Genomic DNA, 16795 nt, shown 5'->3' with positions numbered 1-16795 from the left:
GCATGCTCACACAAATTGGGCCAGAGAACATGGGGTATTGAAGTCAGCCCACCACGTGGGGAGAGAGCCAAAGCAACAAAGCCTTGTGGATCACACACACACACAAACACAAACACAAACACACACACACCACAAGCCACGGCAACAAGGACTTCCAATTTCCTTCAGTGTCAACTTCGACGAGACACCTCTCATGCGAGATAATGATGGGAGCGAGGGAGAGATGGAGAGAGAGCGAGAGAGAAGGAGAGGGGCAGGTAATGATGTGTTGAGATTATCATATAAATGAGGATTAACCCTCCTGATGCAAGAGAAAAAAACATGGACACACACTGAGTGTGACACAGATGGTTTTATGCGGGAGGAGGGCTTTAAAAGGTGTGATTCTACCATGACAACCATACTTCCTGTAGTCAGGGAACCGTATGTAACAGTGTTATGTTGTAGTTGGCTGAAATCCCTCACTAATATATATTCTCCATATTATACACCACTATCAGCATAGGAGAGAAATGTGGTATAGCCTTGAAAAATCACCCACAGTAGACTGTTCCCTTTCTCCTCCTTCTCCTCGACCTCCTTCTCCTCCTTCCTCAATCTATGGTCGACCAATGATGACTCACTACACTGTATTCACCACTAATAATGACTCTCGAAAAACGACTTTCAACACTGTCTTCTATGAACTTCTATGAAATCACATTATACTAAAACATGCAGATGAAACATCAAATAATCTGGTGTTTGGGCATTTTAATCTACTGTACCATAATCCAGCAGAGCACAATAGTAACAGGAATATGGCATACTGTAGCCTTGAAAAATGACCCCCAGTCACTGTTCTCCTCTGTGTGTGTGTGTGTGTGTGTGTGTGTGTGTGTGTGTGTGTGTGTGTGTGTGTGTGTGTGTGTGTGTCAAGTCTGTTTTGGTTGCTCTGCCAGATCTCTCCAGTGTGCTGGTTTTGAAAGGTAGCTGTCAGCCAGATGAGAAGCGGTAGGAAGCTGCACAGCGCTAACACAGCATGACAAAGACCTGGGCTAGGCTTGTTCCACATTGCATCAGATAGCATTCTGCTCTATACAGCTGGGATGTAAATTACACACACACGCATGAGCAGGTAAGTACACGACACGCACGCACGCACGCACATGCACGAGCGGTATACGTACATGTCTGAAACAGCAGGACAATTTCCATAATGCATTGATGCATTTCAAATAAAGCACTCCCTCCCCCCTTCCTCCCTCCACCGCCATATCCCTTCTTTTTTTTAAATTCTCATGTGTTTGTTCCTCGTCAGAACAGCTAACACAAGGAAACAGCCAAAAACCACCTAGTGATCTCTCTCTGTGTCACTCAGGCACCAGGAGAGGCTTGTCAACGAACTCACACACACATTTGAAGAGAAGGGGTGGTGAAATATTTAAGGGAAATGCATTAGGCTTGGTTTTGGAAGTGGCTTAACACCATTACACTACAACTCTCTGAGGACTGGAGGAGAACCAGACGGAAATACTGAAAGAGTCATCCCAGTACTTACTCTCTGTTAACTTTATATTTTTTTCGTCTTACATGTTTATTTAAATTTGGTTGGTTAATAGTATATTAACCTTCACAATTTATCACACAATCAATAATACAGTGTAGAATACACAGTACTTAAATTGGCCAATGTAAGCATTACCTTTAAATGTGTCATCATTTTAATGATGAATCTAGTTTCTTTATGAAGGAAGGTCCAGTGGAGACTAGAGAACTGTCTGGGACTTTATGGGTTCAGACTGGTCCTTCTAAGTGGGATTCTAAGTAACGCTGAATGTCACTGTCCTCTTCTGTGGCTTGATTAAATGAACTCTCTAACCCACATATAGAGATAGAGAAGGAGCGGGATGGGGAGGAGAGGAGGGGGGAGAGAGGGGGAGTATGTGTGACAAAGAGATTGAGTGCGTGAGAACAAGTGAGAGAGAAAGGAGAAAGAGAGACTACCAGGGTTGAGAATATTGAGTGAAGGGGAAGAATAGAACGATGCCTCGTTTTATTTCTTCAGAGTTCAGTTCCACCACATTAGAGATTTAGCCTGAGAATGAATTCAAGTGATGAGTCATCCATAGACCTAACTGGAACTATGCTCAGTGGATGACATGCTGTGTCTTTCATAAGGCTTCTCATGACTTTAGTCTGATGGAAAAAGATCTGAGATAGAGCTGACAAATGAAAAATTGAAGGAAACATGAGAGAGAGGGGGGTGATTATAGAGAGGGAGGGGTGAAAGAGAGAAATGGAAAGGAAAAGAAGACAAGTGTGTGTGTTTTCTCTCTCCTCTCTGGTGTTGCTGAGTGACAGGGTAAATCTCTCAGTCACGGTTATGGTCATGTAGTGTGGGCTCAGCCGCTCTCCATCTGGTTTAGATAGTGTGTGTGTGTGCTGCTGACTTTATCCCAAGACCACCATAAATCAACAGCAGTACCCTTACTATATCGCACAACATAAAGGTTTTTGATAGCATATCATATGGCATTTCTGAGGTGGACAAACATTTTCAGCATGATTGTGTTCAGTTTGGTTTATCCTTAATGACCAGTCTCCAGACTAGACACATCTCTAGACAGCGTTAGCTACATCTTTCAGAATTGAATTGAATCATTCATTTAACCAGGTAAAAAAATGAGGAATAAATTCTTCCTTGCTTCGTTCTGTAATGACCCGACCACGAAGCAGTAAGAGAGAGGGGGGTGAGGGGAGGCTGGGTGTACACGGTTACTATAGCAACACTAAAGAGTCACACAATATACTACTCATGGGAACGTCCAACCCCATCCTTACTGTAACAATACTGTAGTTACAATAACAGGTCTTTATTATTCCTTTCTTTATTAGGATCCCCATTAGGTGTAACGAAAATAGCAGCTACTCTTCCTGGGGTCCACACAGAACATGACATAGCACAGAACATTAATAGACCAGAACAGTTCAAGGACAGAACTACATACAGTGCCTTGCGAAAGTATTCGGCCCCCTTGAACTTTGCGACCTTTTGCCACATTTCAGGCTTCAAACATAAAGATATAAAACTGTATTTTTTTTGTGAAGAATCAACAAGTGGGACACAATCATGAAGTGGAACGACATTTATTGGATATTTCAAACTTTTTTAACAAATCAAAAACTGAAAAATTGGGCGTGCAAAATGATTCAGCCCCCTTAAGTTAATACTTTGTAGCGCCACCTTTTGCTGCGATTACAGCTGTAAGTCGCTTGGGGTATGTCTCTATCAGTTTTGCACATCGAGAGTTCAAGGGGGCCGAATACATTCGCAAGGCACTGTAAAACTAGAGCCTGCAGGACTTGCAGTGTGGTGTCATAAAAGCAGAGCATCTCTTTATTATGGACAGACCTCTCCCCATCTTTACTACCATTGAATCTAGATGTTTTGACCATGACAGTTTACAATCTAAGGGAACACCAGGTCTAAAACTTACTTTACACTTTGCACTCTGACTTTATGACATTTGACCGACATCCCATCTCTATACATGACCCTTGAACTTCTATGAAATCACATTATACGAAAACATGCAGATGAAACATCAAATAATCTGGTGTGTGGGCAGTTTCATAAAACATCATAATCTGTCATATAAAGCGTTTTAATCTACTGTATCATAATCCATTTAATCCAGACATCAGGCTCAGCCAGTAGCAGGCAGCCAGTCAGCCAGTTTAGTCAGTCAGCCGATGGCAGTCAATCAGTCAGTTTGATAGTCAGTCAGTCAGTAGTTGACAGTAGTGTTATCAGTCAGACAGTCAGTCAGTCAATCAGTAGCTGGCAGTAGTGTTAACAATGAGTCAGTCAGTAGTTGACAGTAGTGTTAACAATGAGTCAGTCAGTAGTTGACAGTAGTGTTAACAATGAGTCAGTCAGTAGTTGACAGTAGTGTTAACAATGAGTCAGTCAGTAGTTGACAGTAGTGTTAACAGTCAGTCAGTCAGTAGTGTTGCCTGTCCCTTGCTGTGTCTTCTGACTCTTTACCTCATGAGGTCACACTGTAATAAAAATCACATTTGGTAAAACATGATGATGAAGCAGCAAATCTGCTGTGTGGGCAGCAGTTCATAATCCATGATAATCTACCGCATCACATCACCAGGCTACAAACTCTTCCGGTGGCAGGCAGTCAGTCACTCCGACAGTATTTGACAGTAGAGTTGCCAGTCAGTGTGTGGTTGTGTGATTTATAGAGAATCAATGGCCCATGCAGTCTCTGTCTGTCTGTGGGTTCTGGTGATCAGTCAGAGTAACAGAGGAGAAAGCTGTGATAACAACTGATGAGAAAAAAGGCCAAATGGTAGTGTGTGTGTTTGTGTATGACTAAATCAAAAGTTCTCCCATGTCACCCCGCTCCTCCGCACACTCCACACTGGCTTCCAGTCGAAGCTCGCATCCACTACAAGACCATGGTACTTTCCTACGGAGCAGCAAGAGGAACTGCCCCTCCCTACCTTCAGGCTATCAAACTGTATTTAAAGTGCATTGAAAATTTGATTTGATTTATCGCTATTCCTTAACATACATTTCAACCATTTAAAAGCACACTAAAGTTCAAATGGGAAATACAATGTCAGATATTTTGTTTATTTATACAACAACTTAATATTTTTTTATTTGATGTGTTATCACTGTGTTTGATCTAACAGTACAACCACATGACCTGGATTGCAGTTAGTTGAGATTGCATTAAATACATGGTGCAAGTGATCAATGAAGTAAAGCCTTACATCAGGCTATTGACTGTCTTACAAAAGTAATAGAGAATTCTGTTTGGTTGACAACGCAACCAAATATAAACATTTAAAAGGAGAAGTGCTGCTTGGATAGTTCCATCTGAGTCACTGGCTTAATCCTATTCTTTAACTTTTATTTTTGGTTGAGATGGAGACGTGAATCCAACATATAATTTGTTAACTTGTCGACAAGGTAATAGGCTATTTACCATATTGCAAAAGTGATATTGAATTGTGTTTGATTGTCAACACAAACAAATATCAACTGTTGAAGGATATCTTCTGCTTTGTTAGCTCCATCTGTGCCACTGAGTCTGGCTTTAATTCCAGTTTGTCTACAAAGGAACAATTAATCTGTTGGTGTCACGTCTCCATTTCAACCCAAAATGTATGTTAAGGAATAGCGATAAATCAAATCAAATTTTAAATGCACTTTAAATACAGTTTGATTTGATCCTATTCTTTAACTTGTATTTTTGATTGAGATGGAGATGTGAATCCAACATATTTATGATGAACTTGTAGATTCTATTTGAAATTAACCAGAGCTTGAAACCCTAGGCCTTTATGTATTGCATATTCTTAGTTGAATCCTGGGCTGAATTTATAGAATAGCTGTTGATGACTTCCCAAATGTTATATAGGCCTAAATAGCATCATGGATCTATATGATTGATATGTATGATAAGTACGGTTACATTTCATTTGCTCTGTTGAACCTACCATTTGGAATGACTTCGATAGCAAGTGAATCTTTTAAAACCGATTAAGGATCGGACCCTTTTTTTCAATTTTCGCCCAAAATGACATACCCAAATCTAACTGCCTTTAGCTCAGGACCTGAAGCAATGATATGCATATTCCTGATGCCATTTGAAAGGAAACACTTTGAAGTTTGTGGAAATGTGAAATTAATGTTGGAGAATATAACACATTAGATCTGGTAAAAGATAATGCAATGTACTTTTTTGTACCGTCATCTTTGAAATGCAAGAGAAAGGCCATAATGTATTATTCCAGCCCAGGCACAATTAAGATTTTGGTCACTAGATGGCAGCAGTGTATGTACAAAGTTTTAGACTGATCCAATGAACCATTGTATTTTGGTTCACAATGTTGTGTCAACACTGCCCAAATGTGCCTTCTGCCAATATCAGATATGTCTATGTCCTGGGAAATGTTCTTGTTAGCTGCAGATCAATCAACTCTCCAGTAAGAGTTGCTGTCCAGCCTATTGCATTCTTGTTTTTTAACGCTACAGCATACAATGACATTCTAGACGATTCTGTGCTTCCAACTTTGTGCCAACAGTTTGGGGAAGGCCCTTTCCTGTTTCAGCAAGACAATGCCCCTGTGCACAAAGCGAGGTCCATACAGAAATGGTTTGTTTAGATTGGTGTGGAAGAACTTGACTGGCCTCTACAGAGCCCTGACCTCAACCCATCAAATACCTTTATGATGAATTGAAAGGCCGACTGCGAGCCAGGCCTAATCGCCTGACCTCACTAATGCTCTTTTGACTGAATGGAAGCAAGTCCCCACAGCAATGTTCCAACATCTAGTGGAAAGCCTTCCCAGAGTAGTGGAGGCTGTTATAGCAGCAAAGGGGGACCAACTCCATATTAATGTCCATGATTTTGGAATGAGATGTTTGACGAGTAGGTGTCCACATGCTTTTGGTCATGTAGTGTACAAATTCAACATAGATTGTCTGTATTGAAAATTGGTTACAATGATGACATAATGCTGTGTTTGAAATTTTGAGGGAAACAGTTGAGGGAAATTTTACTTTTTTCAAATCCAATATATTTTCCTCGTAGATTCCAAATCACAATACGTTGACAAATTAGATTTAAAAAACATTGCGAGAAACAGACTGACAGAGAAGAAGAGTAAGCAAGAGACATGAAAAAGGGATGAAAGAACCATAAAGAGAGTAAGGGGGAGGATGACATGTAGAGGGAATGATAGCTAGTTGTTCTTTCCTACTGTACCCAATCTGGCGGCTGTCAACAGGTCAAAGGTCAAATCAGTGGTAATGACTCGTGTGAAGAGCGATTATCCCCCGTGCAGGCCCCTCACTGGCACACTGCCATTAGTCTCACATACGAGTGCACACACAGACACGCACAAACACGCATAAACGGATGCACACACACAAACACAGGATACCAACTGAGCGTATTGTGCTCTTTGTGTGGGGAACAGTGAATAAAGTAGAGAGAACAAGAAATGGAGTAAAAGAGAAAGTGAAAGGTGAGAGTGCACCACTTCTCCTCTTCTCACATCATTTCATGTCTGTCAATTGCAGAGCAGACAGTATTTTATTTACTCCCCAATCATAGGAAGATACTGACATTGACACTTCTGATGAAAACACACACACATCGACCCACCCACCCACACAATCCTTGGATGGCAAACCAGCTTGTGTTTAGGTTCACTATGTTTTATGGTCTGGTTAATTGCTCTCTAAATAACTGCTCAACATGACTATATGACTTTAGTTCCTATAACAAGGCCATGTCCACAGAGACAACACACTGAGGACAGCTACCATTACGTCAAGACAAACAGTGTGTGTGTGTGTGTGTGTGTGTGTGTGTGTGTGTGTGTGTGTGTGTGTGTGTGTGTGTGTGTGTGTGTCACGCCCTGGCCTTAGTATTTCTGTGTTTTCGTTATTATTTTGGTTAGGCCAGGGTGTGACATGGGCATTTATGTGGTTTGTTTTGTCTGGGGTTGTGTGTAGTTACGGGATTGTGGTTAGAGTAGTACTCTAGGTAAGTCTATGGTTGCCTAGAGTGGTTCTCAATCAGAGGCAGGTGTTTATCGTTGTCTCTGATTGGGAACCATATTTAGGCAGCCATATTCTTTAGGTCTCTTGTGGGTGATTGTTCCTGTCTTTGTGTTTGTGGCACTAGATAGGACTGTTTCGTTGTTTTTCAGGTTTATTGTTTTGTAGATTGTTGTACTTTCCTCTTTATTTAAAGATGTACAAGACTAACCACTCTGCATTTTGGTCCGCCTCTCTTTCTCCAGAAGAAAACCGTTACAGTGTGTGTGATTTCCATATATACTGTATGGGCAGCATGGTGATCAGTAGTTTCAGTAGTCCTACATCTTATGTAACCACATACTGCGTGTCTAAGGGAGGGTGGGATATGAAAAAAACATAGGAAATAGGACAGATATAAGCACCCACCAAATTATTATAATAATTATTATATTGATGATTATTATCATTACTATAATGATAATTATTAAAGGGACTGCTCATCCAGTATATCATAGTAGTTCTAAAGACTATGTGCAGTAATTCCCAACCCATCTATACGGGTATATCATCATGGTGGACAGTGTGTGTGTGTGTGTGTGTGCGTGTGCGTGTGCCTCTGTATGTTTGTGTGCGTTCGTGTCTATACAGTAAGCATGAGTGTGTGCTGATGTAACGTAAACGTTAGTGTCGTCTTCTGCATGCTGAGTCACAGGGCAGACAGGGCACCATGCAGACCTTTCTGATCGTTAGAATATTGATCGACCAGAGGCAATTTCCTGTCAGGTGACCTTTCCATGACACTCCGGGTTTCTTAATGTTTACCGCTGTCTGATGTGAAGCAGTGAAATCAGAAGTCACAGTCAAGCCACAATATGAAGTGTGTGTGTCAGTCAATCACTATTGTCTATTGACTTTCTCTGACACTTCCTCGGGATTTCTTAAAGGGGGACTGCAACATTTACAGCTGTCTGGAGTCAAGAAACTGAGTCAGGGAAAGGGAGGGAGGAAGGAGGGTGTAGAAAAACTGAGTCAGGGAAAGGGAGGGAGGAAGGAGGGTGTAGAAAAACTAAGTCAGGGAAAGGGAGGGAGGAAGGAGGGTGTAGAAAAACTAAGTCAGGGAAAGGGAGGGAGGAAGGAGGGTGTAGAAAAACTAAGTCAGGGAAAGGGAGGGAGGAAGGAGGGTGTAGAAAAACTAAGTCAGGGAAAGGGAGGGAGGGAAGCTGAGTGAAGGAAAAGGGAGGCCAGGCGGGAGGGAGAAGAAAGATAAGAAGAAATGTCAAAAAACCTTCCCATCTAGACCAATTTAGTGAGAAACATTGTATAGTTCTTTGAGGGCCTACGCCTGCTCACAGCAGGGTGTTCTTTCACATCCACTGATAAAAGGGAAGGAAGACAATGACTGTGTCCCAAATGGCAACCTATTCCCTATACAGTGCACTACTTTTGACCACAACCCATAGGATCTAGTCAAAAGTAGTGCACTATGTAGAGAATAGGATGCCATTTGGGATGAACACATGTTGTCCCCTTTACACTATAAAACGAGGATGCCGACAGACAGAGAAACGTTTGGCCCTGCTAGATAGCTACAGTCAGACCTGGGTTCAAATACTATTTCAAATCAGGTAAAATACTTTGATTGTTTGCCTGCCTGGAGTGCCAGACGGACAGGGTTTAAAGTATTGGGACTATTCAATCAAGCACAGATGAAGTATTTGAAATAATTTCAAATAGTATTTGAACCCAGGTCTGGTAGCTACATCATCTAGGAGGATGTCTGTCTATCTAGCTATTTCTCTGTCTGTTTGTTTGTCTAGCTACAGTAGCTAGCATGGCGACAAGACATGACAACTCTGGCCTGTAGGTCTGTCTGTCTGTCTATTTAAGATGACGGGACCTGGAGCTGTCAGAGAGAGAGAGTAGCCTTCCAGGGGAGTTCTAGTTAGGAAACACATCAGTGAGTCTGACTACAACACATCTGGAGCCCAGGCTGCTAAACCAAAATATACTGACTGAGCTAGGCACGACGGCAGCTAGCAAAATGCTACCACTAGCACACTTTAACAGCAATAGGATAGTCCACAACAGGGATATTAGGTCCATGTCACAGCTCTTTAAGCTCATACAATGAGCTAGCGACAATGCTAACAAAATGTTAACGCAAATGTTCCTCCACAGATGTAGAAAGGCCTATAGATTTTTTCTCAAAGAGGAAAGGACTATCATGACCCTTAATAAAGGTGATATGCCTCTTTAAGACACTATTTTTGTTATGTTATTGTTATGCTTTTGAAACAATGGGTGGGCAACTGCACTCTATTGTCGTCTTTAATTCAAAATGATGTCAGTCACAGGCGCGTAGGAGCAAAACAAACAGAATAATGAAAAGGCTATGTTATGCCTTGTGGTCATACTGTAGGCCTGAGGCAGTCGGTTGCCCCGTTTGAACTCTCCTATCAAGATTTATGACAAAGTTATGTAGGCTATTCTTGAGGTGTCAAAGCATGCCTTCAAGGCAGCCAGAGTGACACAGCAGAATCAGAAGCAAATTGAGGCACTGAAATATCTTTACTGTAATATCTATTGACTGAACTGAGGTAAATGTTTTCCCCCTATTTCGTCCTATTATTATTGATGACAAGGTTAGACTTTTTTAGGTGTAAAAAATAAAATGTGTCTTCGAGATAGAGTGACACAGCAATCATCAGAAGCTTGGAGGGACAGTGCTGTCTTGTGTACTGTGTATTGACTGAAAGCTATATTGGGCTGAGACTGGGAGGTGGTGCATTGAATCAGCTATAGCTTTTGTTAACAGACCCTTATGCAGGCAGGGGGTTGCATCCCAAATGGCACCCTATTCCCTATAGTGCACCACTTTTGACTAGGGCCCATACGGGAATAGGGTGGCATTTGAGACCCACACAGGGACACAGGGTAAATGACCTGGAACTATTACCTCGTTAAAATATAATTGTCTACGTTCCAAATGTCACCCTATTCCCTATGTATTGCACTATTTTTGTCCAGGGCCCATAGGGAATAGGGTGCTGTTTGGGACACAGAGGCAGACAGTGTCATACACACCGAGTCTGAAGGACATTTAATATCATTATTGATGACGCGTATGGTTAAGTAGTTGTCAAATCCTCCACTACGGAAAACCATGTTCTTTGAATAATACATTTATGTAAACTACTGTACTGCTGGATATTAACACTAATACTTTTCTTATTATGACAATGATTGAATTATAATGTTTAGCCTTGGAACATGGACTCCTTTCCATCAACAAGCCACATACGCTACAGTCAGTTGTTTAAGGAACAACAATAGGACAGCACTCCGGAGAATAAATTAAATGAATATATTTTTATTGCCGCGTGCATACGAGGCAACAGCAATCAATATCACCACAATTCGACAAGTGGAGTGGAGCACGTTGTTGATCTTTACAGTCAGTTGTTTACCATGTCAATGTTGTGAAATACAGATGGATAAGAAGATTATTACTCAGCTATCATGATGAGAGACCAAGTAATTACCAGTACACTGAGTCACTAACGGTTTTGGGGGGAGCTAGTGTGTGCACCTGCTATCCAAAAACATCTAAAGTGATGTACTCCCTGTGCTCTGTTTTGACTACTGCCCACCTGCTAGTACAGAGGTAGGATATTAATTTGAGCCGGTTGCTACAGCAGGAAAATAATCCTGCAGCAACAGGAAAGGTGAATTATTACGTGGATTATAATTAATGGTTGATACATTTTTCGTGAGGGGGAATCAAGTCTGTTAAACAAGTTAAACATTTCCTGCATTGCAGGAAAGTTCTCCAGCAACAGGGCGATCAAATTAAGATCCTACATCTGTAGCAGTCAGATTCCAATAGCGCACAGAGAGAACCACACCAATCTGCTTTCACGTTAGCTAGTCTGCTACTGTGTGTAGATTAACACAGAGGAGAGAAGGCTCAGTGCCTAGCCACAACATCAATAGCATTGATTGACTGGGGGCGTAGGGTTAACAACATGGTGGCACACAACTGACATGCCTGCAATGTAAATCTGGACTTCAACCAAGTTGCAATGTAAATCTATAGAACACACACCTGATGAGGGGGTTACATTCTCTTGTTCCCTCATTGCTCTATACTAGCTTTCAGATGACATTCTATGTGGAAGACAGAAAAGAGAGAGAGCGAGAAAGAGAGACCGAGAGAGAAAGAGAGAGAGAATTAATTTTGAGTATAGCTACATTTTGAGTACAGCTAAAAAGAAAAGAAAAAAGAGTGGAAGAAAAAGTAAAGATGAAAGAAAAGAGAGAGTCTGAGTGCTGAGTGCTGAGTTAACCCCAGTGGGCTGCTGTTAACTGTAGGCCCAGACTGTACCTCAGGCTCTGCCTTTCATTTTACACCCCACTCCGTCTTCCCCTCTCCTGTTCCACACTCCTCCTCCGCTTCGTTCTATCTATCCTTCCGGGCACGGGCACAAAGCATCTTCCTTCTCTAATTGAGACAGCCTGATAGAGTCGGCCAAGAACGAGCGGCTTGCAAACACACACACACACATGCAGGCAGACAGTGACATACACTCACACACAAGCACGCACACACATACTGTACATAAACACTGATATACCCTGATAAGAACATAAGACACACTACCACCCACGTTATGCTACTAGCTACACACACAAACATGCATTGCATGACAAGTAAGTACAACAAATCTCTGACCTACTACATGGAGTGTAATTTAATGAAGATCAAGCCATCATCATAAGATCAGAGAACCATGTTTCCTCCTGGAGATAGATTCATACAAATAGATTACAGAGATAGAGCTGTAGAAGAAACCTTGAGGCAGGGTGCTGGAGGTATTATCACACACACACACACACACACACACACACACACACACACACACACACACACACACAGAGAGAGAGAGAGATGCACACACAAAGAGATGCACACCCACTCACACACAGAGAGAGAGAGAGAGATGTACACACACGCAGATGCACACCCACACACACACACACCCACACACAGAGAGAGAGAGAGAGAGAGATGTACACACACACACAGATGCACACACAGAGATAGAGACACACACACACACACACACACACACACTGCTGCCATTGGACAAAGGGATTTATACTAATCCTCCTATGAGCAGATGAGATGAAGTCGGAAATAAAACGCTACAGGACAACTGGGATTGTGTACTATGGCAGATAGAGAGAGAGGGAATGATGGGAGGGAGGGAATACAAAATAGTGGTAGAGATGGGGAAGGCGCTCTAACCCAGACACCACAGTATATATAGCACAGCATTGACCCTCCCCTACAGAAGCATCTAACCCAGACACCACAGTATATATACCCTCCCCTACAGAAGCCTCTAGCCCAGACACCACAGTATATATACCCTCCCCAACAGAAGCATCTAACCCAGACACCACAGTATATTTACCCTCCCCTACAGAAGCATCTAACCCAGACACCACAGTATATATACCCTCCCCTACAGAAGCATCTAACCCAGACACCACAGTATATATACCCTCCCCTACAGAAGCCTCTAGCCCAGACACCACAGTATATATACCCTACCCTACAGAAGCCTCTAGCCCAGACACCACAGTATATAAACCCTTGACCCTCTAACCCAGACACCACAGTATATATACCCTACCCTACAGAAGCCTCTAGCCCAGACACCACAGTATATATAGCACAGCATTGACCCTCCCCAACAGAAGCATCTAACCCAGACACCACGGTATTTATAGCACAGCAAAGAATCCTATCTCTGACAAGTGGCTTAGGCCACTGACCAAACACAAACCTCCAGAGTCCTGTGTATGACTGCATGTTTGTGTGTGTAACATGTCTATCAATCATCTACAACAGTGGTTCCCAACCCTGTTCCCCAACAGTACACATTTTCATTTTAAGCCTGGAAAATCACACCTGATTCAACTTGTCAACTAATCATCAAACCCTCAATGAGTTGAATGAGGCGTGTCTTTCCAGGGCTATAACTAACCTGGAGGACCAGGGTTGGGAAACACTGACCTACAACATCCCAAATACATGTGCATCACCAACATGCTCACAAACGGAGGTTCATTACATAAAATGGAACAGAGAAAATCATGCACATGTGCGCGCACACTTAGGGTTAAGTGTTCAAGGGCACATCAACAGATTACGCACCTAGTCGACTCGGGATTTGAACCGGCGACCTTTCAGTTACTAGCCCAACGCCCTAAACCGCTAGGCTACCTGCCGCCTTATGCCTCATTATACTTGTGAGGACTTTTTGGGGACCAATAATTGATTCCCATTCAAAATCCTATCTTCCCTAACCTCTCACCCTAAGCCTAACTTTAAACCTAACACCTAACCCTAATTCTAACCTTAAACCTAAACCTAACCCCTAAGCCTAAAATAGCCTTTTTTAAATGAGCACTGGCAAAATGTCCTCCCTTCTCTGATTTTTAGTGGCTTTACTATTCTTGTGAGGACTACGGCTGCACACAAGTATAGTAAAATGTGTACACACACACACACACACACACACACACACACACACACACACACACAGTGCCAAAACGAGACAGAGGGACAACTGTGACACAGCATGAGAGCTGGCCGGAGGTTGACAACCATCAAAACAACAACAACAACAACACCTTTATTAAACCTAATGCTAATCCACCTAATGCTATGACAAGACAGACAGAGGGGAGATGAAACCAGGTCCACGGAGAGAGGGAGAGAAATAGAGAGAGAGAGATTCAGAGAGCTTTGCGGTTAATGTTATTGCTACACAGAGAGACAGGGGGTGACACTAGAAAACAACTGAGAGAAGACAGACCAATAAGCAATGAGATAAAAGGAGAGAGAAAGAGGGATGACACCAGGTCTACAGTAGAAGGGGAAAAAACAGAGAAGCTCTGCCATTACCTTTTCGTGCGTCGAAACATGTTGCTACAGGATGCGCTGTGAGGCGCTGCTTTGGCAAACCCACAGGAGACTAGCTGAGCCACACAGACAGACAGACAGACAGACAGACAGACAGACAGACAGACACACAATCAGCTAGGCAGTCAAGAGGCTGAATACACACTCCACAGCACCAGCATGGCAGCCTGACGGGGAGTGTGTGTGTGTCAGAGAGAGGGAAAGAGAGAGGGTGGAGAGGAAATGTCAGCAGAGCTACAGACAGCGAAAGAGAGCGAGAGAGCGATAAGAGAGAACGAGAGAGGGAGAGCGAGGCAGAGAGGAGGAGAGAAAAAGAGGGAGGGAACAGACTGCCTTGCTTCCCTCTCGGACAGAGGGAGGATTCCGGGGCTGCTCTCAAGGGCAGGAAGTGTAGAGCGATGGAGAGAGGGGGGGTATAGAGAGTAATAACAGCAGGGATGTGTGTGAGTGTGAAAGCTATCTGAGGGAGGAGAGCAGAGAGCAGTGGACTGTGGACTAATGTAAATGACAAGACAGAGGAAGAGAGAGAGGGGGAGAGAGAGCAAGAGAGAGGGAGGGAGGGGGATCAGGTGACAGCTCGGTGTGTGTGTGTGTGTGTGTGTGTGTGTGTGTGTGTGTGTGTGTGTGTGTGTGTGTGTGTGTGTGTGTGTGTGTGTGTGAGTGCGTGCGTGCGTGCGTGCGTGCGTGAGAGAGAGAGAGAGAGATGACAGAAGCACGGGTGGTGCAGCTACCAAAACAGAGACTGGTACTTATTGGAGAGCTTGAAACAGCAATTGCAGTAGGAATCGGATGACAACAGCAATAGGATATGTCATATTGTACCCCACCCCTCTCCTCTCCTACCCCTCTCTTTTATTCCCCTACCTCCCTCTCCTCTCATCTCTTGCTCTCTCTCCGTCCTCCCTCCCTCTCTCCAACAAACAACCACCCTGCCATTTCATAAAATCCTTCCGTTTCTCCAACAAATGTATGACACACACTGCCAAGGGAAAACATCATCATGAGGACACACACTGCCAAGGAAGAACATCATCATGAGGACACACACACTGCCAAGGAAGAATGTCATCATGAGGAACAACACACTGCCATGGAAGAATGTCATCATGAGGACACACACACTGCCAAGGAAGAACGTCATCATGAGGACACACACTGCCAAGGGAAAATGTTATCATGAGGAACAACACACTGCCATGGAAGAACGTCATCATGAGGACACACACACAAGTTCACAGGCACACGGACACACACACACACACACAAATAATTAAACAAATCCGACAGTCCAATTGCAATACTACACACACACACAAAACACACACAAACACACACACAGTCAAGGGAGAACGTCATCATGGAGCGCTGAGATAGGAACAGAGAGCACAAAATGATTCAAAAATCTTATCCACATAGCAAATGAGATGATACTAAATGCTGACCAGGACTGACAGTTGCACAGCAATGCTGATGGGACAAATTCAATAATAGATGTCCCTCTAATGTAGACTAGGGTTGCATCCCAAACGGCACACTATGGGCCCTGGTCAATTAGCGCACTAGGGCTGCATCCCAAACGGCACACTATGGGCCCTGGTCTGCATCCCAAACGGCACACTATGGGCCCTGGTCAATTAGCGCACTAGGCCTGCATCCCAAACGGCACACTATGGGCCCTGGTCAAGTAGCGCACTATATAGGGAATAGGGTGCCATTTGGGACGCAGCCTAGTAGGGAGTCTGAGCTGAGAGGTAAAGTCTGTGGCTGAAATATACAAGAGGGGGAGACAGCACTCGTGCATATCAGTGAAGGGAGATTAATACGGTTGCAGAATTCAGGTAAATTTCCAAAAATCCCCAGGTTTTCCAGATATCCCAGAATCAGCAAGGAATAAGCAGGTAATCCGAAACCTCAAACCAGGATTTATGGACACTAATGATGATTAATGTACAAGTATGTGTGTATCTGTACTGCTTTGCTGACATGGTAGTTTGGGGAAACACAGTAAGCAGAGTTACAGAGAGACAGAGGGAGGAGTCTGATCTTACAGAAGAGAGAGAGAGAGAGAGAGAGAGAGAGAGAGAGAGAGAGAGAGAGAGAGAGAGAGAGAGAGAGAGAGACACTGGGAAAGAGACACAGGAGTTCCTAGCTTCACCCATATTCAGTGTCCTGTTGTGACATCTGCTGCCCTGAGGTAAAGGTCAGAGGTCATGGACAACACGCACCAGGAAGTGACCTGACAT

The 16795-nt window shown here is 43.2% G+C and overlaps 1 protein-coding gene across 1 annotated transcript in view; it reads right to left on the bottom strand.

The window, feature by feature from the left end:
* The window catches only part of LOC135535446 (microtubule-associated serine/threonine-protein kinase 1-like), a 74106-nt gene extending 59316 nt beyond the window's left edge, over positions 1 to 14790 (bottom strand). The window contains 1 exon segment of the mRNA XM_064962084.1: positions 14535 to 14790. Within this exon segment, the coding sequence (XP_064818156.1) occupies positions 14535 to 14554 (20 nt within the window). The 5' untranslated portion in view covers positions 14555 to 14790.
* Between the last annotated feature and the right edge of the window lie 2005 nt (positions 14791 to 16795).

Source organism: Oncorhynchus masou, chromosome 5 (genome assembly GCF_036934945.1).
Source record: "Oncorhynchus masou masou isolate Uvic2021 chromosome 5, UVic_Omas_1.1, whole genome shotgun sequence".
In the NCBI taxonomy this organism is placed as follows: Eukaryota; Metazoa; Chordata; class Actinopteri; order Salmoniformes; family Salmonidae; genus Oncorhynchus; species Oncorhynchus masou.
The sequence above is the reverse complement of the archived record's forward strand: the minus strand, read 5'-3'. Positions and strand labels throughout refer to the sequence as shown.